The 23,446-nt window shown below is 53.4% G+C and overlaps 1 protein-coding gene across 6 annotated transcripts in view; it reads left to right on the top strand.

The window, feature by feature from the left end:
* The window catches only part of STARD8 (StAR related lipid transfer domain containing 8), a 73,352-nt gene extending 58,782 nt beyond the window's left edge, over positions 1-14,570 (top strand). For 4 of the 6 annotated variants that reach the window (XM_046673572.1, XM_046673573.1, XM_046673578.1 and 1 more), the window contains 13 exons: positions 767-838; positions 3,098-3,179; positions 4,517-4,580; positions 5,854-7,268; positions 7,907-8,080; positions 9,048-9,207; positions 9,665-9,863; positions 10,272-10,482; positions 10,777-10,891; positions 11,174-11,398; positions 12,409-12,626; positions 12,725-12,901; positions 13,048-14,570. In XM_046673572.1, the coding sequence (XP_046529528.1) occupies positions 767-838; positions 3,098-3,179; positions 4,517-4,580; positions 5,854-7,268; positions 7,907-8,080; positions 9,048-9,207; positions 9,665-9,863; positions 10,272-10,482; positions 10,777-10,891; positions 11,174-11,398; positions 12,409-12,626; positions 12,725-12,901; positions 13,048-13,165 (3,230 nt within the window). In that variant the 3' untranslated portion in view covers positions 13,166-14,570. Of the gene's footprint in view, positions 1-766; positions 839-3,097; positions 3,180-4,516; positions 4,581-5,853; positions 7,269-7,906; positions 8,081-9,047; positions 9,208-9,664; positions 9,864-10,271; positions 10,483-10,776; positions 10,892-11,173; positions 11,399-11,972; positions 12,380-12,408; positions 12,627-12,724; positions 12,902-13,047 lie in introns of those variants that run through there. The other 2 variants (XM_046673574.1, XM_046673575.1) reach the window with 2 other exon arrangements.
* Positions 14,571-23,446: the final 8,876 nt, after the last annotated feature.

Below are 23,446 nucleotides of genomic sequence, written 5' to 3'. Positions count from 1 at the left end.
GGGGGGGTCGGGGGGGGGGGGGGGGGGAGGGCTGAACTTGATGAGTGGTAGGGCAGAAAGAGCACTAGGGAAGCTGTCATGTCAGAAGGGTAGGAACTCTGAGCGGGAGTCAGACTGAGCTTAGACTCTTGCTACCTCGTCAACTGTGAGACTGTATATGAGCTCTTCCTTTCTGAGCCTCTTCGGAGATCTGTAAAATGTGGATAGTAAAACCTTCAGAGCTTATTGTGTGTGTTAAAGAAGATTTGGTTATCAAAATGCTGGGGAATGTTAGGTAGGTTGATGGGAAAGAAAATAATAATTGTTGAACATTTCATATGCCTAGCTGGACTAGGATAGTCTACTCAGGGCCATGTAAGGGGACAGCTCCCTGAGGAAGGGGAGGGTGAAGACACAGCTGTGGCTTCTTCCCCCAGCAGTACTCCCTGACCCCAGACATTCCTGGGATTTGCTGCTGGTGGTGAGTTTTGTTCTTGGGCAGAGGCAGGAGAGGGGAAGACGATTGGGACACACAGGAAATGAGGCTCAAGAAAGGTGCTCCGAACATGCAGGTAGTGGGGCTTGGGGAGTGGGGGGTGAATCCTAGCTGGCTGTGACATGGAGCAAATGTGTTGGCCCCTCCGTGCTTCTCTTGCCATTTCCAGATTATCAGAACTACAGGTGCCTTCCTGCTGGAGGTGAGGCACCATACACCCAGGTTAGCTTGGTGTCAGCACCCCACTAACCCCTTTTCTCTGCCTGTTTTTCTTCCTCTGCTCTGTTTTAGAAGCTGAGGCCAAAAAAGCATGCGAGTGGCTCCGAGCGACAGGATTCCCTCAGTATGCTCAGCTTTTTGAAGGTAAGGCCACTCAGTTCCCCCCCCCCCCCCCCCCCGAAAACTTACCTCATCCCTCCATTCTTCGTCTGTAAAGTGGAGCAAATCAGATCCCTTCTCCCACTACACAGGAAGCTGTGTACCCTGGCCGTGCTCCTAAAGTTACAACTTCTCTCTCCTACATAATCATCTCCACTGGATCACTCTCATCGGCTCTTACAAGCTCTGGTGTTGCCCATGTGTTAAAGTACTTTGTTTTGATGAGGGCCACTGCTTTGTACCACTTCTGAGGACTCCACTTACATAGATGCCATGTGGAAGGCGCACGCTGGCGTCCCTTGCCCTCACCTCACCTTCTCCACGGCCTTATTTCTCTGTTTTCCCTCATTTTTCTGTCTTTCTTTAGAGTTGTTCATACTTGCTGTTTCCACGTCCCCTCTTCTTCCCATATCCCCACTGCACCCTGGCTTCACCCCCACCTCACCAACAAAACAGTCCTTGCCAAACTCACCAGGCACCTCCACGTGGTCGAATTCAGTAGTCACTTCCCAATCCTTACTTAATCTCTCAATAGCATTCAGTGCAGTTGGCCACGCACTTCAGATTCTGGAACACCCTCCTCTCCTGGCTGGCTCTCTGGCTGCTGCTCTCAGTCTCCTTTGCTGGCTCTGCTTCCTCTAACTGATATCTGAGTGTTGGGGTGCCCCAGGGCTCAATCCTGGCCCTTCTTCTCTCTCGACATTTCTTTCCCAGGAGATCCTTGACAAGTAATATCTATATTTAGGTGACTCCCAAATGTTTCTCCGTCCAGATCTCATTCCCAAGCTCCAGATTGATCTATTCAACCACCAATTCAATATCTAGTCGGATGTCTGCCTGGCGTCTCAGATGCAACAGGTCTAAATCCAAACTCCTGGCGGCACCACCATCCAGTCAAGCTCCACCTCCAGGAATCATTCTCAAGTCCTCCTTTCCTTTGTTTTCCATATCTAACCCTTTAGCAAGTTCCTTTTCTCTCAAGGATATATCTTAAATTGATCCACTTCCTGCCATCTTCACTGCTCTATCAGTGTGACCTGCCGTCATGGCTTGCCCGGCCTGGCACGCCAGCCTCCTTCCTGCACTCCCTCCTCTACTCTGCACCGCAGCTGGAGGGACTCAGTGAGCCAAAAGCCACTCTCTGTCACTCCTCTGCTCTGACTGTATTGCTCCTCTGCTGGCTTCCCAGCACACTCAGCAGGAAGTAAGCCCAAGCGCTTTATTCTGGCCAACAAGACTGCATCACCCAACTTCCGTTCGCTCCTCTCCCCTTTGCTCACTCTGCTCCATGCTCCTTTCCACCACTTGCTCATACCAGGCTCTTTCCCTCCTTGGAGCCTTAATGTTAGTCCTGCCTGGAGCTCTCTTCCCAGGCTCTTTGCACGGCTGGCCCCTTCTCACTCTTCAGGACTCGGCTCAGAAGTCCCCACCTCAGAAAGCCCTCTGCTGACCACCTCGCTACACGTACCCCCACCCCACAAGCCTCTCTTTACCCCATCACCGTGGCTAATGTCTTTCATAGCATTTAGAACTGCATTCTCTTGTCTGTTTCATACACTGTTTATTATCTTCGGCCCCTATGAGAGTGTAAACTCCATGAAGGCGGGGGTCATTTTTATCTTGTTCACAGTTGTATTCTCAGTGCCTGGCACCAAGTAGGTGCTCAGTTAATATTAGCTAAATGAGTCAGTCGGCTTGTTTTGCCAGTAAGGCAGAGAGGTATGGGATTTCCTGAATGCTCTCTCCTCTTCCCCCGCTCCTTACTCTCCCTTCCCCTTGCCAAACCCCAGGGAGTGGGCTCCTCTGCTCTGAGCAATAGCGGGAAGTGAGGTGTTGTTTGGCTGCACACTCTCCTTTCTCCCTCTCTGCTCCCTCCAGTTCACCTTAGGCCAAAGAGAAGGTTTCCTCTCTGAGCAGCCCAGGATTCAAAGGGGACTGGAGGAGCCCAGGTTGGCTCTTAGCAGCCACCGAGGGCCTCAGGCCTGCTGTCCGCTATGGACCTGCCTCGCTGACTGATGGGTCCTCTTGTCCAGTTCAACCCTCCTGGCCTCGCTTCGGCCTTTCCCGGACAGTCAACCCTGAGCTCCCTGGGCCCCTCTTTTACTCCGGGCTTTCTCCTTCTCCTCGGTTCTTGCCTTTCTGCCTCCCTGCTTCCCTGGCCTTCCCCATCCTGCTCAAGGGCTGCTGGCACTGAGTTTATGACCTACCACCCTTTACTCATCTTGGCTTCTCTCTGCCGTACAGAAGGTTCGTTTCCCCTGGATATTGGCTCTGTGAAGAAGGACCACAGTTTTCTGGACGAAGACTCTTTGGGGGCCCTGCGCAGGTAGGGGGGCTGAGGGTCAGGAGGTCAGGGCCTGGCTTGGGGCTTCCTCATGGAAGAAAGCAGTCCCTGTCTCCTCTAACAGAGGAGGAGCCTGGCCTATTAACAAAGCTCATTTGCTGCAGTCACTCTGCTCGCTCTGTTTCTATGTCTGTGACACCCTCACTCACACATATACTCTAGCTACAAAGCCAAGATCTGGCCTTGAATCTTTTCTCCCTTCAGTCAGATCCCCCAAACATTCCTCTGATTTGTCCCCCCTCTACTTACAGTGGCTTGGCCCTTGTTTGAAGCCAAACCACAACTTCTTGGATCCATTACAGTAGCCTCCTAACTGGCCTTCCTACTTTCCATCTCTGTATTCCCCTCCTTGCCCTCGCCCTGATCCAGCCACTAGAGTCAGCTTCCAAGCTGGTGTTCCTTTGCTTAAAGTGTGTCACTACCTGCTGGGGAAAGTTTGAAGATTTTTAGCATGACACCTGAAGTCCTTTACAATCTGGCTTTGACCGACCCTTATCAGCCTCAGTGGCAAAAGTGCCCTGTTCTCTGCCTGAGGACATGTCCTAGAATAGGGAGCTGGCTCTGGGAGTGCCAGAGGAAACCAGGAGTCATAGGCAGAGACTAGATGGATGGTAACGGTCATTTGATTAATCTAATCTCTCCCCAATTTGATTAATCTAATCCCTCCCCATTTTACAGATAGGGAAACCCAGACCCACAAATGAGAAGCCACTTGCCTAAGGTCATACAATGTCATGCAGTAAGTCAGTGACAGAGCCAGGGCTAGAATCCAGGTGTCTTGACCTCCTGTCCTCAGCAGCCTCCCAAGTCTCTGGACTATAGTCTTAGATTAGAATTAGATTAGAATCTAATCAGGACCCTTATCTCACACCCAGGCTCATCTGTTTGCTGACCATTTCCCTCTCTACCTTGTCACAGCTCCTGTTAAAGCCTAGGATAGAGTCTCTGTTTCTCTCTCCCTCAGAATCCCATTTCTGTCCTCCAGGAAGCCTTCTCTGACTGCAACCCCTCTGTTCATGGAAGTTCCTTGACCCACCCTCAGTGTGCTTGTAGTGCCTTCTGTCTACTCTGTTCTTGAACCTGTCCCATCTCTGTAGTGGTTTGTTCCACATCTATAAACTCCTGGAAGACAGAGGCCATAATCTCCCCAGCATCATATCTGGCACTGAAACCTTCATGAACACTGGGGCTTGGGAGAAGTGTTGATGGCTTGGGCATGTGAAGTATTGGATGGCATCTTAGGAGTGTCTTGGTAGGCTATGCCCTGCAGGCTTTGGGGGTTGATACCCTTGAATGAACACTGCTTCCTTTCCTTGCAGGAGGCTGATGACCTTGAACAATTGTGCCTCGATGAAACTGGAGGTTCATTTTCAATGCAAGCAGGTGAGTCATGACAAGGGTAGGGTCTGTGGTCTTGTGGCACCATAGGGAACCCAGGACATACACAAATCACTTGCAAAACTAGCTCCGATGTCCCGGGAATCTGGGGTATCCGGAGCAGTGCCTTGCTCTAGCCTAGGAGTGAGAGGTAGGGGTTCCTAGGAGGCTGCTGGGTTTTGGAAAGCCTGGTCTAGAGGTTTGACTGTGAGAACAAGTGCCCTGGCCCATGGCCTCACCCAACCCCCTCAGCCCACTTCTCCCTCCTGGGTTTACTAATAACTTGACCTAGTGATCATTCTTCCTCGGGGAAATCTATCTGCTTCCACTACCTGCTCTGTGATAGTGAAAATTCCTTGACTAGGGCACAGAGATAGAATAATGTGGTCGGAAAATCATGGCCTATGTGGTCTTAGAAGTCAGGATCCCCAACCTCACCGCCACAAAGTCTAACCCCTCTGAGGTTCATTTTCTCCATCTCTATAACGAATTGGGGGGTGCATTAATAGCTTCCAAAGACCTTTCCAACTCTGCCAATCTGGGATTGCAGAAACTGAGAGGACTCTTGGTCTGCACATAGCCCTGGAATGCAGGCCTGGTGACCCCATCCTTCCCTGGAGTCAGGCTTTGTGGGTTTCTTCTGAGGCTTTCTCTACCTGAAGCCTGCAGCCAAATGGGTCAGCCAAGTTGCCAGAGCCCTGGCTCGGGAAGCAGGAGATCCCTGGGGCCTGGTCGTAGCTCTGCCCCTCTCTGCTCGGTGACCTTGGGCAAGCTTTCCCCTCTCTCAGTTTCCCCATCTTGAAAATTAGAAAATTAGAAAATCTAAAATCTCCTTCCAGCTCTCGCATTCTGTGATTCTAATCTAAGACTATAGTCCAGAGACTTGGGAGGCTGCTGAGGACAGGAGGTCAAGACACCTGGATTCTAGCCCTGGCTCTGTCACTGACTTACTGCATGACATTGTATGACCTTAGGCAAGTGGCTTCTCATTTGTGGGTCTGGGTTTCCCTATCTGTAAAATGGGGAGGGATTAGATTAATCAAATTGGGGAGAGATTAGATTAATCAAATGACCGTTACCATCCATCTAGTCTCTGCCTATGACTCCTGGTTTCCTCTGGCACTCCCAGAGCCAGCTCCCTATTCTAGGACATGTCCTCAGGCAGAGAACAGGGCACTTTGCCTCAAAGTCCCCCAAGAGATTGGAGGCAGAGAGTGGAACACAAGCAAAGGCTTGTGGGCTGGACTTCTCTGACCTAACCCTGTGGCACCATTCCCAGAATGAAGACTCAGAGGAGGAAGAGCAGTGTACCATCAGCAACCACTGGGCCTTCCAGCAAGAAAGTAAATGCTGGTCTCGTGTGGACTCCTCTGACCTGCTGGCCCCACCAAGCCATGGCCTGCCAGTGACCTCCAGCTGTGAGAGCATCCTCACTGAGTTTAGTGCCACCTCCCTGCCAGCCATCACCGTGAGCCTAGCGCCTGAGCCAGCGGCTCTGCCCTCCCTAAGCCGTGCACCCAGCCCGAGTGACCGACCCCTCCTCAGCCCTACCCGGGGCCAAAAGAGTCCCCAGGACAAAGCCAAGAAGCACCGTTCTCGAAGCTTCCTCAAGCACCTTGAGTCTCTGAGGCGGAAGGAAAAGGGTGGCAGCCGGCAAGCAGAGCCTGAGGGTAGCCCAGCCACCCCCAAGAAGGCCTCAAAAGCCTCCTCTTTCCGTAGTCGCCGTGGCTTCCTCTCTACTGGATTCTACAGGGTCAAGAACCAGCCAGCCACCTCAGCCAGTGGTGCTGGTGCTGAGACTCAGAGGGCCTGGGAGGCCTGGCCTGTGGCCACGTTCTGGCATCCTCAGCGGGTACACCGGGGTGACTGCCTGGTGCATGTCCCCAGGGACCACAAACCAGGCACATTCCCTCGCTCCCTGTCCATTGAGAGCCTGTGTCCTGAGGATGGACAACGCTTGGCAGATTGGCAGCCAGGTAGGCGCTGGGGCTATGAAGGGCGCCGGGGCTCCTGTGGCTCCACGGGCAGCCATGCCAGCACCTATGACAATATGCCTGAGCTGTACCCAGCTGAACCTGTACTGGCTGGGGCTGACGCCGAAGATGAGGAGGGTGGGGGCAGCTATGCCCACCTAGACGACATCCTCCAGCATGTGTGGGGCCTGCAGCAACGGGTAGAGCTTTGGTCTCAGGCCATGTACCCAGATCTGGGGCCTGGAGATAAGGAAGAGGAAGAAGAGGATGAAGAAGAGGAGGAGGCCGCTTCATCAGTAGAAATAGCCACAATCGAGGTTGAAGGCCAGGCTGAGGCTCTGGCCCAGGTCGAGGCTCCGGCCCACAGAGAGTCCTCAGCCCCGCCCCAGGCTGATGACCAGCCAGGAGTCCCAGCTCAGGCTCAGGCTCAGGCCCCAGCTGAGGCTGAGTCCCTGGCACAGGCAGAGGCAGAGGCCCTGGGCCCAGCCCAGGGTAATGAGCAGGAGGCGAATTCAAGCAGGGAACCCACCTCTGTCTCCAGCCTGTCTGCGGAAGAAGGACACTCCATTTCTGACACTGTGGCCTCCTCCAGCGAACTGGACTGTAGCGGGAACTCCATGAACGAGGCTGAGGCCTCAGGGTCCCCGGCTGGACTCCAGGCATCAGCGCCCCGTGAACGACGAGATTCAGGCGTTGGGGCCTCACTTACCAGACCCTGCAGGTGGGAGTTCAGGATAGGGGTGAGACCAGGGGCCTCTGTTGTTTCTCTCTGTCTCTCCCTTTCCCCCTCCCTCCCTCCCTTCTCCTCTCCCCGCTGCTCTCTCCATCTCTCCCCACCCTCAAGCCAGTTTCTTAGTTATGGGGCCCAGGAGCAGGTTCTTGGGGCTGGGTGATTGCCTCCAGGCAGCCAGTCCCAGGAGAGAAATAGAAATACTCCAAGACTCGGGAATCCAGAATGTTAGGTTCAGGACCTGCCTCTGCTATGGCATTGAGCAAATTTTAGCTCCTCTTTGGGTTTCAGTTTCCTCATGTGTAAATCGAGGGTGTTAGAGGAGATGGTCTTTGATGCCCAGCTTCGCCATTCTGGGTTTCTCAGAGCAGCCTCTCTACTGCAGTCTTGGAGAGGTAGGGGGCTGGTACTGTTTGCTGGCACTAGATGGGCCTGAGCTCTGTGCCATCCTCCCTGACAGCATCTTGACTGTTGGGCAGCCCTGGACCCAGCAGCAATGCTGACAGTGGTCCCATCTCCCTGCATTTTCTTTCTTTGGGGAGAGAAAAGGGACCAGAGGAACACAACCTTTTCTAAAGTTTACCCAAACCTGCTCCTCTGGCCTTCTCCATCCCCTCATCCCTCACCAGGAAGCTCCGGTGGCACAGCTTCCAGAACTCCCACCGGCCCAGCCTCAACTCAGAGTCGCTGGAGATCAACCGGCAATTTGCTGGCCAGATCCACCTCCTGCACAAGGGCTCGCTGCTGCGGCTCACTGCCTTCATGGAGAAGTACACTGTGCCCCACAAACAGGGCTGGGTCTGGTGAGTGTTCCTGGGCCATGGTGGGTGGGGGGAGCTGCTCACCGAGGTCTTGGCTCCCTCCCTGCCCCCTCTCCAGGGCCCTGGGAGCGTCAGCCCCAGAAGGTGGGTGTAGGCAGGCAGGGCCCACAGGCCAATGGAGTGGTGGGATGTGCCAGGAGGATGGAGGGGCTGTGGCCCGAGAAGTCAGCATGGCTCTGGATGGCTTGCATATATCTGTAGGGGATGCGCGTGGGATGGGTATGTGTGCTGTGTGTGAGGAGGGGTGGGGGTGGGGGACCCTAGTCCTTGAGCTGTACCTCCTCCATCCCAACCTCCATGCTGCCACCGGTGAGATTGTCCTAAAATACAGCTTTAGTTGTCACTCTCTGATAAACACCCTTCTGTGGCTCTCCATTGCCAAAGAATGAGGTCCAGTTTCCTTCTCTTCTGGCCCCACCCCATCTGTCAGGTTCTTTAGCCTGCCATTCCCAACCAATGCCACCATACAGGCCAGTGGACTGGTCGCCCTTCCCTGAATGTGCCATGCTCTTTTTCCTGCCTCTTTGCCTTTGTCCATTCTGTTCTGTCTGTCTCAAATGCCTTTTCCCCATTTCTCCTCTGGGACAACACCTACCTGTCCCTCAAGAGCCTGCTGAATTTTCACCTCCTCTCTGAAGCCTTCCTTGACCCGCTAGGTACAGTTCCCCTCCCTCATGGGTCTTCCCTCGGGTTCTTGGCCTACTCCTGGCCGCATGTATTGTCATTGCCTGTTGACACAATTGACCAGACTCAGAGCTCCCTATGTTCCTCTGTGACCCACTAGGGCTGGACCCAGAGCAGGTGCTCAGTGAATGTTGCCTCTGGGATGTGGTCTGCTCCTTACCCTGCTCGCCCCTTCCTGAGCCCCTCAAGACTGCAGACAGAGTCTCTGAGTTATGTCCGAGCCTACCCTGCCCCCTCCCTGATCTCTTGTTACTCTCCCAAACAGGTCAGTGCCCAAGTTCATGAAAAGGAATAAGACCCCAGACTACAGGGGCCAGCACGTGTTTGGGGTGCCACCTCTCATCCACGTGCAGCGCACAGGCCAGCCACTGCCGCAGAGCATTCAGCAAGCCATGCGCTACTTGCGCAGCCAGTGCTTGGACCAGGTGAGGCCTCCCAGGGGAGCCTGCAGAGAGATGGAACTGGGGAGGAGGTCCGATGCTAAGGAGTTGGGGAGGGAAACTGCTCTGACCTTTCCCCTGGGTTGAGCAGAGACCTTTCCTGTCCTCAGGAAGGCCCAGCACAGATGGAGCCAAAGCTCCCTTCTGCCTGGCTCTGTGCCAGCTTATTCCTGGCCCAGGTGCTATAGTCCCCATCTTCCAGGAGCCTGCCTTAGCCTAGGTCCCCCTTTTCCTACTCATCTCCACTAAAGCTGTCTTTCTCCTTGGCCCCGAAGCTATAAAAACCCTTCTCTTTGGTTTTGCCATTTCTCTCCTACCCTGCCCAGCAGGAAGCCTGCCAGGCTTGGAAGTCTCTGGGGTGGCCTACACTCTTGACTCCTGGTGCAAGGCTGCCCTCACAGTCTCCCTCCCATCCCTCCCTCCCTCCCCTGCATGGACCCAGGTGGGTATCTTCCGCAAGTCTGGGGTGAAGTCTAGGATCCAGAACCTGCGCCAAATGAATGAGACCTCCCCCGACAATGTCTGCTATGAGGGCCAGTCGGCCTACGATGTGGCTGACCTGCTGAAGCAGTATTTCCGGGACCTGCCTGAGCCTATCTTCACCAGCAAACTCACCACCACTTTCCTGCAGATCTACCAGCGTGAGTCACCTGCACCTATCCCCAACAACCCGCCCGATTCTCAGCCTCCGTGAATCCTAGGGCTTGTGGAAGATAAACCTGATGTGGGCAAATGGAGTCACAGCCATGAGCTCATTGAAAGATTTACTATCAAGAGTTGGAAAGCCCCCTGGGGAGAGACCACATTTTATCCCCCGCCCCGACCCATTATATGGAAGGATTGACTGAGGCCCTGAGGAAAGGCAGGGACGTACCTAAGGTTACACTGCACAGTAGAGCAGAGCTTGATGTAGCACCCAGGGCCCACCTTTGCCCTTCTCACTAGCTTCCCTTGGGATCACTGTGCCTTCTGCATTCCTGGAAGCAAGAGGCTGGCTGCTGGAGGCTCTAGGGGAATAAGGAAGCCCTTCTGCCGTCCCTTCCTTACAGTCCTCCCCAAGGATCAATGGCTGGCAGCAGCACAAGCCGCCACCTTGCTGCTCCCTGACGAGAACCGAGAGGTGCTGCAGACTCTGCTCTATTTCCTAAGTGACATTGCCTCTGCTGAGGAAAACCAGATGACAGCCGGCAACCTGGCAGTGTGCCTGGCACCCTCCATCTTCCACCTCAACATCTCCAAGAAGGATAGCCCCTCACCCAGGTGAAACAGGGCAGGGTGTGGCAGAGCCAGGCAGGGAAGATTTGGACCCTGTTGGACTTTTGGCCCTTGATGGCCAGCACTGCAGTTCTCAGGCGTCACCACCAGGGTTCAGCCTGACTCCTCAGGGGCCCAGGACTGGTTGGATGCGATGAAGAAGGGCTTTCCTTCTAAAGGGCAGCAGGTTGTTTTGTGTTCAGGACTGGCAAGCTGGCTTCCAGGGAGCTGGAAGCCAGCTTGTCAGCCATCTTGTCTTGTGCCTTTGGGCCATCCTCTTCTCCTGGCACTTCTCTCCAGGATCAAGAGCAAACGCAGCCTGGTTGGCCGGCCAGGCCCAAGGGACCTAACTGAGAACATGGCTGCCACCCAGGGCCTATCACACATGATCAGTGACTGCAAGAAACTTTTCCAGGTGAGTACTTCCAGGCCATGGTACCTACTTTCCAGACCCAGGGGAACCATCAGGCTCGAGCTTTGCACCCCAAGGCGGGGTTAGGGCCCAACTTGACACATACCCCTTATCCTCCTACTTCTGACTCTTCCCCTACAAGGTTTCTCATCTGCCTCACTGCAGTAGCCAGGCCTCTCCATCCACTTAACATGAACCTGGCAGGCCCCATGGGCTCTAAGACTGAGGGTCCCTGACTCTCTGCTGCTCCTCACGGCCCCCAGCCTGGTGTGTGTGCCCTCCCAGGTGCCCCAGGACATGGTGCTGCAACTGTGTGGCTCCTACAGCGCAGCTGAGCTCAGCCCTCCGGGCCCAGCCCTAGCTGAGCTGCGGCAGGCCCGAGCTGCTGGCATGAGCCTGAGCCTCTACATGGAAGAGAGCGTCCAGGAGCTGCTGCGCGATGCTGCTGAGCGCTTCAAGGGCTGGGTGAGCGTGCCGGGGCCCCAGCACACAGAGCTGGCCTGCAGGAAGGTGAGCAGCACATTGCCCATGGTTGCCATGGGGCTGGGGGAGGGTGTGGTGCAGGCGGGGGAGGGGGCAGGGATCCCAAAGGAAGGAGCTGCCCAACTAGTCTTCCTGTGCCTCAGCCTGATACTTGGAGAATGCCAGCCAGTGAAGCAAGTACCCTAATGAATTGAGAACCAAACGAGACTAAGGGATCTCTTTCAGGGATCACCTGTAAGAATTACCCTCCCAAGGCCCCACTCCAGACATGTCACTACTTTTAGAGCCTCACCTGCCATCTCTTCCTGCCCCACAGTTGCGCTGAGCTCCTTACATTTCCACCTGTGTGCTTCTGCCCCTGCTGTCCTCCTGCCTGGACTGACCTGCCCCAACCACTACATTTCCCGAGCCACGTTAAGCCCCAACTTAATATGCCTCCTCCTTCATTCAGAGCCTCTCGTCATGCCCTAGGCTGGAGGTGACTTCTCTCTGTCCTTCTCTTGGCACTAGCCATGTTCTTTCTTGGATCCTGATTATGAGTAAGACTGCAAGCCTGAGGTTTACCATGTATAAACCGGTCATAGTAAAGCCTCTCTTATAGGATCAGAGTGAGAAGCTTGCCCTGTGCCTGGCATAGACAAAAGGCTCAAGAAAGAGCAGCCTTTGTTGCTGTGCACATGTTCTACTTCCCGCGCTAGATGGTGAGTTCCTCGAGGACTATCGCCATCTTCTCTGCCTGTTCACTTCCAGAAATTCCAAGCACTGTGCCCATTTCGTGGTAGAGCCTAGTAGGCCTCAGAGAATGTGTGTCTCATCATCTCTTTGTGCTCTTGAGCAGATAGAGAGGCAGACATCCAGAAAGGAGAGAGAGGACAGGGAACACAGGGATGGCCTGTCTGGATCTGGCTAGGATCAGCAGAGTAGCCCTGCGGCCTTCCTTTGCCAGGGGCTGGAGTGCAGGCAGGCCAGGACTAGGGCTGAGTGGGAGTTCTCCAGCCTTGACAGTTGCTCCCTGTCCCCACTCCTGTGGCTTGCAGGCACCTGACGGGCACCCCTTGCGTGTGTGGAAGGCATCCACAGAGGTGGCGGCCCCTCCAGCTGTGGTACTACACCGTGTTCTGCGGGAGCGAGCCCTCTGGGATGAGGATCTGCTGCGGGCCCAGGTGCTGGAAGCCTTGATGCCGGGTGTGGAGCTGTACCACTATGTCACCGACAGCATGGCACCCCATCCCTGCCGTGACTTCGTGGTACTTCGGTGAGGGCCTCCAGCTGTCAGCCTGCCGTGCCTGGGGGACTAGGGAGGTGGGGTGGAAACTGGCACAAGGAACCTGAGTGTGTCTCCCTTTCCCACAGGATGTGGCGCTCTGACCTGCCCCGTGGGGGTTGCTTGCTTGTCTCTCAGTCCCTGGATCCTGAGCAACCTGTGCCAGAGTCAGGGGTGCGGGCCCTGATGCTCACTTCCCAGTACCTCATGGAGCCTTGTGGCCTGGGCCGCTCCCGGCTCACTCACATCTGCCGTGCAGACCTCAGGTACCAGGCCCCCTCAGCCCTGGCACCCTCTGCTTCTGCCCCACACCGCTGATCCCTGGGGGCTGGAAGCATGTCCTTTCTCCCCTTCCCCTGGCAAGGGCTCCAGAGAACTCCTGGCTCATGCCTGCCTGTTTCTACCTCCCCAGGGGCCGCTCTCCTGACTGGTACAACAAAGTCTTTGGGCACTTGTGTGCCATGGAAGTGGCAAAGATCCGGGACTCCTTCCCCACCCTGCAAGCAGCTGGTCCTGAGACAAAGTTGTGAGCCTCGGCCTGGTCCCAGGGTGGCACCACCTGGGCCCCCGGTACCAAAGGAGTAAGAGGGAAATGAGAGGAGAGCAGCTCTCAGCTGCTGCTTCCAGGGGCAGAGGCAGGCCTGTGCAGCTGCAGCTGCCTCCCTTACTTCCTGAAGCTCCTCCACACATACAGGGGAGGAAAAGAGAATTTCAGTGTTCCATCTCCATTCCACCCTCAAACCTGTGTTCTGCTCTCCAGAGAGAGAGAGAGAGAGAGAGAGAGAAAGAGAGAGAGAGGGGGAGAGGAGTCATTTTAGGAGCAAGAAGATGCTACTGCCCTCCAGGCCCATGGAGCCACCAGTCAATCTGAAGCCCTACTGGCTGCCCTCCACTGCAGGGGGAAGGAAGTAGACAGCAGTGTGTGCTCCCAGATCTCCACAATTCAGAGAGGCCAAGCCATCCTGTTTGGTACTAGAGTCCCTCTGAGGTTGGACAGGAAGTTCTGGTCCTGCCTTTAGGCCCAACATTGGCCCTGAACTGGCTTTTCCAGAGAAATTGGACTGGAGTGGATGTGCACAGGGGCAGAGCACAGGGCAGCCCCAACCCCACGATCTGTTTTACTTGTGTAAATACAATGAAGACTTTTATGAAGCTGATTTAAAGAGTGGGCACTGACAGGCAACAACGATTTGGGATAGCTTGAGATGTGAGAGTGGGGGGAACCTTCCTTTCTCAGGTCTCAAGAGACCAATGAACCAGTCTCCTCTGGCTTGGGCCCCATACTTTATCTGCCACTCTCTGGGGTCCCATGTAGCCTTTGGGCACACGCTGCCATGTCTGCAGAGTAAACAAGCTCATCCCCTCACTGCATGGGCTGAGCACAAGCAGATGGTGGCGAGGAGAGACAGATCTGTGTCCATGTCCTTTCTCCTGCGGTAGCAGGCTGACATAACAGTCCCTTCCTCAAGCAGAGACCTGGCCCCCAGCTCAGGCGGCCAGCCAGCCAGATAGAATGGCCTAGTGTCATCTCAGCCAGCTGGAGCTTGATCCAAACCTGACCTATCCCACCCACCAGCCATCTTGGTTCATGTGGAAATTCAAATGCCAACTGGTGCTTTATTTTTCTTTCAGATGAATAAACTAGAGTGGGATGGGTCCCAGCCAACGTTGTAATTTTTAAGCCTATTTTATTTGTACCTATAAATACTGTACAGTCAGAATATATATATGTATTTGTGTGTGTATATACATATATATATATGTATGTATATACACACACGTCTATATACACACACATATATTCTATCATGAGTATACTATAATCTGTGGGTGGGAGCAGGGATCTGGAAAGCCTCGGGGTGGGGAGGCAAGGCACTTAAGATAAGATGGGGGAGGTAGAGAGCAGGATCCACGTGACCCCTCAGCAGAACAATAAAACATTACTAGAAATGCAGTCTGGCTCTGTGGCTGTCTTTGCTGAGACTATGGGCGCAGGACTGGGGAGGGGTTACAACACAGGCTTGGTATTAGGGTCAGAGGTTGTGAGCATTGCTGGCATAGGACACAAGGGGAGGCTGCAGGAGGAATCGGGGAGGGCCTCAGCTCTTCTCTTTGGGAGGTGATTTGGGAGTGGGGAGGTGGAATTCTGAGAATCCAGGGCTTAGGTGGAAGCTGAAGACCCCATCCCCCGTCCCCTGACCTGGCCAGTGTCCCTGATCTGAGTGGCCCACAAGCATGCCCTCAGGCATCCTGACAGTAGCCCAAAGGAGAGATGCCCCTGGTTATGCTGTCCTTCCTTCCCCTGCCACACTCAGCCTAAGCTGAAGGATGAAGAGTGGAGACTCAGTCCCAGGAGGCTTGGGGAAGCTGTTCCACTCATAAGCCAGCCTATGAGAGGTCTAAGTGCCTCGAGACAGCCTCTAGTCTGGCACCAGTGACCAGCAAATCCCCAGGTACAGAGGGGCCCCCTCATTTTGTCTTTCCCGCAGGCTTGTCTTTGCCATGTTGCTGTAGCCCTAAAATTCCCCAGCTCTGAGGAGCAGCTAGAGAGAGTACAGGCTTTGCGATCACATCTGTGTTTGCATCCCTTCAGTGCTATGGAGTAGCCTGGAACGAACAAGTCCTGTTCTCTCTCTCTCAACCTCAGCTTCCTCGTGGGCCAAAAAGGCCAGTGATACCTCGTCACAAGTCTGGCTCAGTAACTTCAGGTTGGCCCACCCCAGTCTCCACCCTCACTCAGCCTGAACAGATTGGGGTGCCTGTCAAGTCCCACTTCTCTGTCACCTCCTTCCATTCTCTTCTGGGTTCTGCCATCTCTACATGCCTTTGGCCTTTTTTTTACTGCTGCTGCCTGGAGGTCTTGGCTAGCCCTGAAAGGAAAGGAGGAGGAGCAGAGGGCCTGTCAGCCCCTTGCCTTTGGGAAAACAATGGAGGTGCCCCACGTGTGGGTGTGGGATGGGAGATTGCTCAAGCAGCCCTGGTGTTGAGGGACACCGGTGTGAAGCTCCGACCAGTAGGTTTTTGGGTTTTTTTAAAGATTGGCACCTGAGCTAACATCTGCTGTCAACCTTTTTTTTTCTTCTCCTTCTTCTCCCCAAACCCCCCAGTACATAGTTGTATATTCTAGTTGTAGGTCCTTCTAGCTCTGCTATGTGGGACACCGCCTCAGCATGGCCTGATGAGTGGTGCCATGTCCGCACCCAGGATCCGAACCAGCAAAACTCCGGCTGCTGAAGCAGAGAATGTGAACTTAACCACTTGGCAACAGGGCCAGCCCCCGACCAGTAGTTTTTGAGGAAGGCAGCCAGGGGCCTTCTGGCACAGGCGGCTGGTCATGGAAGGAGGCTGGGTCATGGTACAGAGTATGGGGTTGAGCATACTGTTAATGGGCAGTATGAAAATGACGACCCAGCTGATAGTCACTAGGAGACAGATAAAGAGTTATGAGGGAGGCTCCTAGAAGGGCCAGAGAATATTCCCCCAACCTTTCAGCTCTGAACTCTGCTGCCCTGGACCAGCTGCCCAGTGTGGTTCCCCTACATCTGGCATCCTGGGAGAGGTAGTGCCAAGCAGAGGAGCTTCTCTGGACCTTAGTGGTGTCCCCGTGCATAAAGCAGAGGCTCCTATCCCTGTGCCTCTGTCTGGTCCACTGTGCAATCCATGAATGGACCATCATGGCCAATAGACAGGGGAGTGGATCTCATAGAGATGAGGCCACCCAGGCCCCTCACTCCCACACACGTGGCAAGCACTGCCCATGGCCATTTCTAGCCCTCAGCCTTATACCTCGACCCACCCTGAGTTGACCTTTTCCTTTCCCTGGTGCCAGAGAACTCTCACCCTCCAATTCCCACCCCTGTTGCCTATACTTTTTCCTCTTGTGCCTCCACTGACCCGATAGCTCAAAGAAACCAGGCTGTGGGTAAATCCCATGTGGGAATTGGACAATCTATCTGTGAGCTTCCATCTATTATTTTCTAGTCTCCAGTGCCCTGTTGCCAGAGTGGCTGAGGGTAGATGGTAGACAGATCCAGGTTCAAATCTAGCTACATTGTGGCCTGGTTGTGTGACCTTAAGTGACACATTTAACCTTTCTGATTTCTTTTTCTCATAGATGATAAGGATAATCCTCATTTATATCTTGCAAGGTTGTTGTCAAGGTTAAATGAGCCAATGGTCGTGAATGTGGCTGCATAGTGCCTAGCACATAGCAGACTTGACTACATGGTAGTCTCCTCTGCCCTCCTCCTCCCTGTCAGTCAGGCTCTGTGGGGAGGGCTTGGGCTTGGGTGGGTGGCTGGGGTATGCATATTATTTTCTACTTGGCATCAAGGTCCTACCTACCCTAGTGGCTCCCAGGCCTCCACAGCCTCAGCTCCCACCATTCTGGACACACCTACCTCCTCACCAGGCTTGAAATATCCCAGTGATATTGTGCATCCTAACTACTAATTGGTTTTTACTCTACTTCCTCCTTGAGAATGTGGCCCCATGTCCATATCTTCCTTCTTGAGCCCTCCTTCTTCTACGCAATAAGATCTCTTCTTACGTTTTGGCCATAGCTCCTGGCCTTCTATCCTTGCCCCTCCCACTTCTCTCTTTCCTCTGCCCTACCCCGACCTCAAGCATTCCTCCAAATTCTTCCTTCTCCTTCTCCTCCCTGCTTCAGCTTTCTCGTTAGGGACCTCACTGACATCCGTTGTTTCAGTTTACACCTCTGTGCAGATGACCCCCCACCCTGTCCCTGTCCAGAGCCCCATCACCTCCTCGACCTCAGGCCAGTATTTCCCACTGCATGAGTGGACCTTTCTACCTGGAGGCCCCACCTGCATATCAAACTCAACAGGCCCAAGCTAAACTCATCATCTTCCCACACACAGTCTGCTCCCCACTGCCTGTTCTGTCTCTGTTGGTGGCACTGTTATCTTCCTGGCTGCCCAGCTCAGATCCCCAAATCAGCCATAACCCCTCCCTCCTTCTCACCTTCCTCCACAACCATCCATCCATCCATCCATCCACTCAAACACTCCTCCATTCTGCCATTCAACGAGTAGTTGTGAAATGTCTATGTGCCAGACCAGACTCTGTTAAGATACAGGGAATACAGCAGTGAACAAGACTGACAAGGTTCCCACCTGCCTTTAGCACACATTCTAGTAGATGGGTGAGTGGAGAGAGGTACACATACACAAGCTAACTTCAGCTATGATAAGGGTGATGAAGGCAATACAGCAGGGTGAGGTAGTAGTGACTGAGTGCTTACTTCATTAGGGTGGTCAGGGAGCGCCTCTCTGAGGAGGTGACATGTAAGCCAAGACCAGAGGGAGGAGAAGGAATCAGTCACGCAAAGATCTAGGGGGAGGAGTGCTGGGCAGAGGAAATAGTCAGCAAGTACAATGGTCTTGGAGTGGGGACAAAGTTGCCATTTTCCAGGGTGAGCAGCTGGTCACCTTGGCTGGGGTGCAGGGAGCAAGGGGGAAGTGGGAAGAGATGGAGTCAGAGAGGTAGGTAAGGGCCAGATCACATGATCCTAAAGAGGAACTATGCACATCCTGTTTAGTCTACCCCCACAGCATCTCTCATATCCAGCCCCTGGCCCCATGTCTGAAGCACCCCAGTTCATATTGCATTCCTTTCCACCTCGATATTAGGGAGAAGCCCTCACTTCCTTTCTCTCTTCTCCCACCCTTTTCCACCTATACCTAGTACCAGGCGAATCTTTCTAAAGTCAAATGTTATCCTATGCCTTTCTGACTCAAAAGCCGTCAATGCCGCCACTTTCCCCTCAGTTGACTACCAAACTGTGGCGTTCAGGACCCCACAATGCAGCCTTGACCTTTCCACCAACTTTTTCCTCCCCTTCACTTCCCTTCTCCAGTCATGTCTCAGGAATGTTCCTTTAGTTCCCTTTGCCAGGAGTGGACGGAGGACGGTCTTGGACTCAGAGGACTCAAGTTCAAGTCTCAGCTCTGCCAGTTCTTAGCTCTAGGGCCGTGGGCAAGTTATTTAACCTTTCAGTGCCCCGGTTTCCCCATATATAAAATGAAACTCAGAGAGATGTATGGATTACTTAGCAACATAAGTTGATTGCTGCAAAGTGCTATCATGCTCAAACCTCACCAGTCTGGAAACACTAATAGACTCTAATATGTCTCCACCATGAAGTCATCCCTGAAACTTCCAGCAAAGTTCACACTCTCCCTTCTTTGAGTTGTCATTGCCCTTTCATCCATTTCAAGGCTTCCATCTTGCTTATGCCCCCTCTTACTGTTCCTTAGGTACCAGCCACGTAACCAGTCTGCCCATTAGCCTGGGAGCACCTGGGATCAGGATCCTTGTGGGGTTCCTCTCTAAGTCCTTCACAGTGCACAGCTCGAGGAGGCAGGGAGGCCTGCTGAAAGGCATCTGGAGACACACACAGGTGGGTTCAAGTCCTGGTTCTGCCACTTCTTAGCAGTGTGATCTTGAGTAAGCTACTTCACTCTCTGAGCCTCAGTTTTCTCATCTGTAACATGGGTACAGGAATGCCTACCTTGCTAAGGTATTGAGAGAAGCCTGTGCACCTAGCATAGTGCCCAGTACAGTCATGGACATAAAGGGAGCGTTTCATCACTGTTTATTGTGTTGGCTTGTTCACTCCAAGCCCTTGCTCTACAGCCTCTGCCCCCACTTGGCTTGCCCCAACTTCATCCTCTCTAGCTATTCACATCTTCCCAGCCCCAGCCAGCCTTTCCTAACCACCCCACCCCTGAGCTCCTGAAATACTTTTTGAGTGAACTTTTGCCACACAAAACTAACCTCAAATGTACAAGCCTGCATCCTCGTCTAGGCTGTGACATCAAAGACAAGGGACCAGGTGAGAGTCATCTCTGTGGCCCCTGGGTCAGTGTCCAGCACACTCTGGTCTAGAAGAGCCAGTGTCAGGGAGCTCAGGGAGTGTGTGCTGAATGCAGTTAAATATTTGCGTGTCAGACCAGAGAGCCATGACAGCACATGAGGCCAGGGCCAGGAGTGGGAGGGGGCACGGAACTTGAAGGAACCTGGGGAAGGGTAGGTAAGGACAGGACAGCGTCAAACCCTTCCACTGCCCAGGAGGGAACACATGGATACTTAGCACCTACCATATACCCAGAACTGTGCCATGCATTTTCCCAAACAGGATGTCTTTTCAACCTCAAAAGTCCCCTGTGAGGTGTCAGCATCCCCTTTTTCCAGAAGGAGATCTGAGAGTCCTAGAGGCAAGGAGACTTGCCTTGGGGTACACAGCAAGTAAGCAGCTGAACTGAGACTTCCGCCCAGACTCTCAAGCCTGTCTTCTTTCCACTATAGCCCAGTGCAAAGAGAGAGGAGACCCCTACCTCTTGTTGGTGTGTATGGTGGGGCAGAAGGGAGGGAACCAGGAGTGGTAGGTGTGAGAGCTGTTGATCAAAGGAGGAAATGCATTTGAGGAAAGCTGCCTGGGAAGAAAGGAGACCAGGAGGGAGGCAAGAGGGGCAGGGCTGCAGGAATACACAGTGGTCATGGAGGTTGCCTTCTTCTGCCCCCAGCCCACGCCCACAGCTTGCTGGGAGTTGGCCTGCTCTGCCCTGCCTCCAGGATTCCAGCTGGTGGGCAGGCCAGGCTGTGTTCAGAAAGGACTCTGGGCCATCTGCGACAGCCTCTAAAGCAGGCGGATGGGGCCTCAAGCTGACAGGGAGGGCCCGGCATTGAGCAGAGGCCAGGGCCACATCTAGGCTATCACGGGCCCCGGCTACTTTTGCTTTCATGGGCCCTTCCTTTGTAAACAATATTTAAAATGTATATTTTATGACTGCATTGGTATGAAGACAAATATTATCCAGGCTGGACTAATCATTATATATTCACTGTTATTGTATTCATTTTTTTCTTCTGATGTTAAAATAAATTAAAATTAAAACCATTTTCGTGGACCCTAGGTGCTGGGACAACTGTGCTTAACAATAAGTTGGCCCTGGCAGAGGGCAGCATAGAGTCTGTAAGAGAATAAAACCATTGCTGCTTCCTCAGCGGAAGAGAGGTGCTGAGGCCTGGGCAGCTGGAAGCCCGTTTCTAGACTTTGGGCACATCTAGCCTGTGGACCGCAGTGGCACTTCCTGCTTCCCTTGTTGGAGTGTAGACACCCCTTCTCATTTCCCAACTCCATCCCAGCTATGCTTCCTAGTCCAGAGAGGCAAGCAGACTCCTGTCAGGGCCTCTCACTGGCTCCTATGACCTTGGACAAACTCCTTGCTGTCAAATGAGAGCAATTTATGGCCCAAGGCTCCTGACGGGGAGGCAAAGACCCCAGGCTCCCAGCCTCCTCTCCTCTGAGGGGAGGGAGTGGAGCTGGGCCCAGCTTGAAGCTGGCCTCCTTCCAACAAACCCCCCTGGGAGGAGACAGTTGAATCAGTGGCTCCAGCTCGTCCATGGAGTGGGACATGTTGTCCAGGTCACAGAAAAACGCCAGCATAAACAAGCACTGCTTGTGCAGGCAGAGGAAATGGCTGTGTCCTGGCCTGTGACAGCTTTATGAGGAGGGGAAGCAGAAGAGATAGGGGGAGAGTGAGATGAAGGGTAAGGGGGCAGGGTGCTAAGAAGGGAGACAGGGCCCAGGGCTCAGGGAAAGGGAGGAACAACAGAAACGAAAACCAACCCCTCTCCAGTGTGGTTGACACAGCTCGCCCACCTATTTTCTCATTAGAGAGTCACAAACCCCTGCAAGTGGATACAATTTTAACCCCCATTTTAGAGGTACAGAAACTGAGGCTCAGAGCCGTGAAGGAACTCGGCCAACATTATACTTAGCTAGGTAGTGGTGGAGCTAGATTTGGACAAATCAGGTCTGTGTGACTCAGTGCTAGGTGGGTGGGCAAAGATCAGTCAGTGAGATGGCAACGAGGCGTGGGAGTGAATGAGGCAGAAGTGCCTTTTCTCATGGTTTCATTCGTCTGGGGAGCCAGGTCAGTCTCCGCGCTGTCTCCAATAAAGTACACTTGATTTGTTTCCAAAAGCCTCAGAGGCGGCTGTCAGCTTAATAGTAGCTAACATGTATTTAGTGCCTCCTATATGCCTAGCACTGCTTACACACTTTACATGCCTTTCCTCCTCTAACACTTAGTATGCACTGGTCATGCCAGGCACTGTGTTGTGTACCTCATATGCATTATCTCGTTCACTTTTCACAACAGTCTTACAATTAATTAGCCCCATTTTACAGATGAGAGCAACTGAAACCCAGAGAGATAAATGGACATGCTTGAGGTCACAAAGCTAGCAAATGAGGGAGCCTGGATTTGAAGCTTGGTCTGTCATACTCTAAATACCAAAGAAAGGCTGGGGTTGGGTGGGGTGGCGGGCATTAGACCCAGGGAGATAAGCTCGGCAGAGCAAGGGGGCTGAAAATGGGGCTCAGTCGGAGAAGCAGCAACAAAGGACTGAGGCAGTTCTTCACCCAGAGGGTGGTGAGAAGTGGTTTCCATGTCCATGCAGGAAAGAGAGGAAGTAGGTCTAGGGAGCAGCTGGAGAGACTGAGGTTGGATGTTAGGAAGCACCTCCTCATTCTGTGTATCACTAAGGCACCCACTCACCTGGCAGCATCTTGCTTGGAAGCAAGGGGCTGTCTAAAATGACTTGCATGAGGCCTGGAAGTTGAACTAGAATTTGGGGAGGACATACAAGTGATGAGTATCAAGGCTGCCCCAGGGAGAGAAGCCCAAGGCGTCCTGCCCTACATACCGATCTGTATCACCCTCCGGGAAGCATAGGATGTCCTGACCTGATCTGACCTGATTCTTAACTAAAGTTATAGGACCACCCAATACCCAGACCCCACCTGCACTGACACCATTTTAACGGTTTTTTTACGTCATCTTTCCTTTATCTTGTAAAGAAATAACTCATATGCCTATGCCTTATAAATTTAGCCCTGCCCTCAACCCACTGCAGCTCTTCACTGCCCATGGGTCCTGTCCTCATGCTGTTCTCTGAATAAAGGAGCACTACTACCAGACCTTGAGAGTCCAAGAAATCTTTCTTTCAACTTCTCGGCTTGCCGAGCCCACATCGCAAAGACTCAAATTGTCTGGCAAAAGTAGGGCTGATTTCCTCCTCTGGAGACCAGCACACAGATCCTGCTGCTCAGGACACAGGACAGGCTCCACGACAAAGAATTTCCCTACCCTAAATGTCAATAGTGCTGAGATTGAAAAACCCTGGTCTAACTCAAATCCTTCAAGCTGCAATTAGGGTTAACTGGCCAAGGTCGATGGGACCAAAGTCCGTAAAGCCAGGAAATCAAGCGTGAGAAGACGGATGGAGAAGAAAAGAAGGGCCACAGGAAACTAACTGTGTACACCACAGCCTTAATCCGGGGGCTCTGAAGGAGGGGCTCTCACAGCCAGTTCAGCTTAGGCGTCTGAGCGCAGATGGATGGGGTGGGCATGGAGCTGAGAGAATTGCTCAGCAGGGCCCTAGAAGTCGGCAACCAAGTTGACAGGACTGAGCGCCCTCCAGGGATTAGCACTCTGCTGGACACACCAAGGAAATACGATATCTAAGAACCACCTCTCACAGCCACGTGGCCCTTTACACTCAACCAAGCATTGCTCTGTCCATCAGCTCCCGTGGGCCTCATGAATGCTCCATGGGATTGACAGGATGAAGATTCTTCTCTCTGCTCTGGGGTAGTAGAAAAAAATACTGCTCTAAGAATCAGGAGCCATGGGGCCTTGTCTCAGCTCTGTTGCTTCTGAACTATGTGACCCTGAGCAAGACCCCCTGCCCAGGTCTTCCTCCAAGCCCACCTAGTGGAA

Source organism: Equus quagga, chromosome 10, assembly GCF_021613505.1.
Source record: "Equus quagga isolate Etosha38 chromosome 10, UCLA_HA_Equagga_1.0, whole genome shotgun sequence".
Taxonomy (NCBI): domain Eukaryota; kingdom Metazoa; phylum Chordata; class Mammalia; order Perissodactyla; family Equidae; genus Equus; species Equus quagga.
This window is presented reverse-complemented; position numbering and strand designations above follow the sequence as displayed.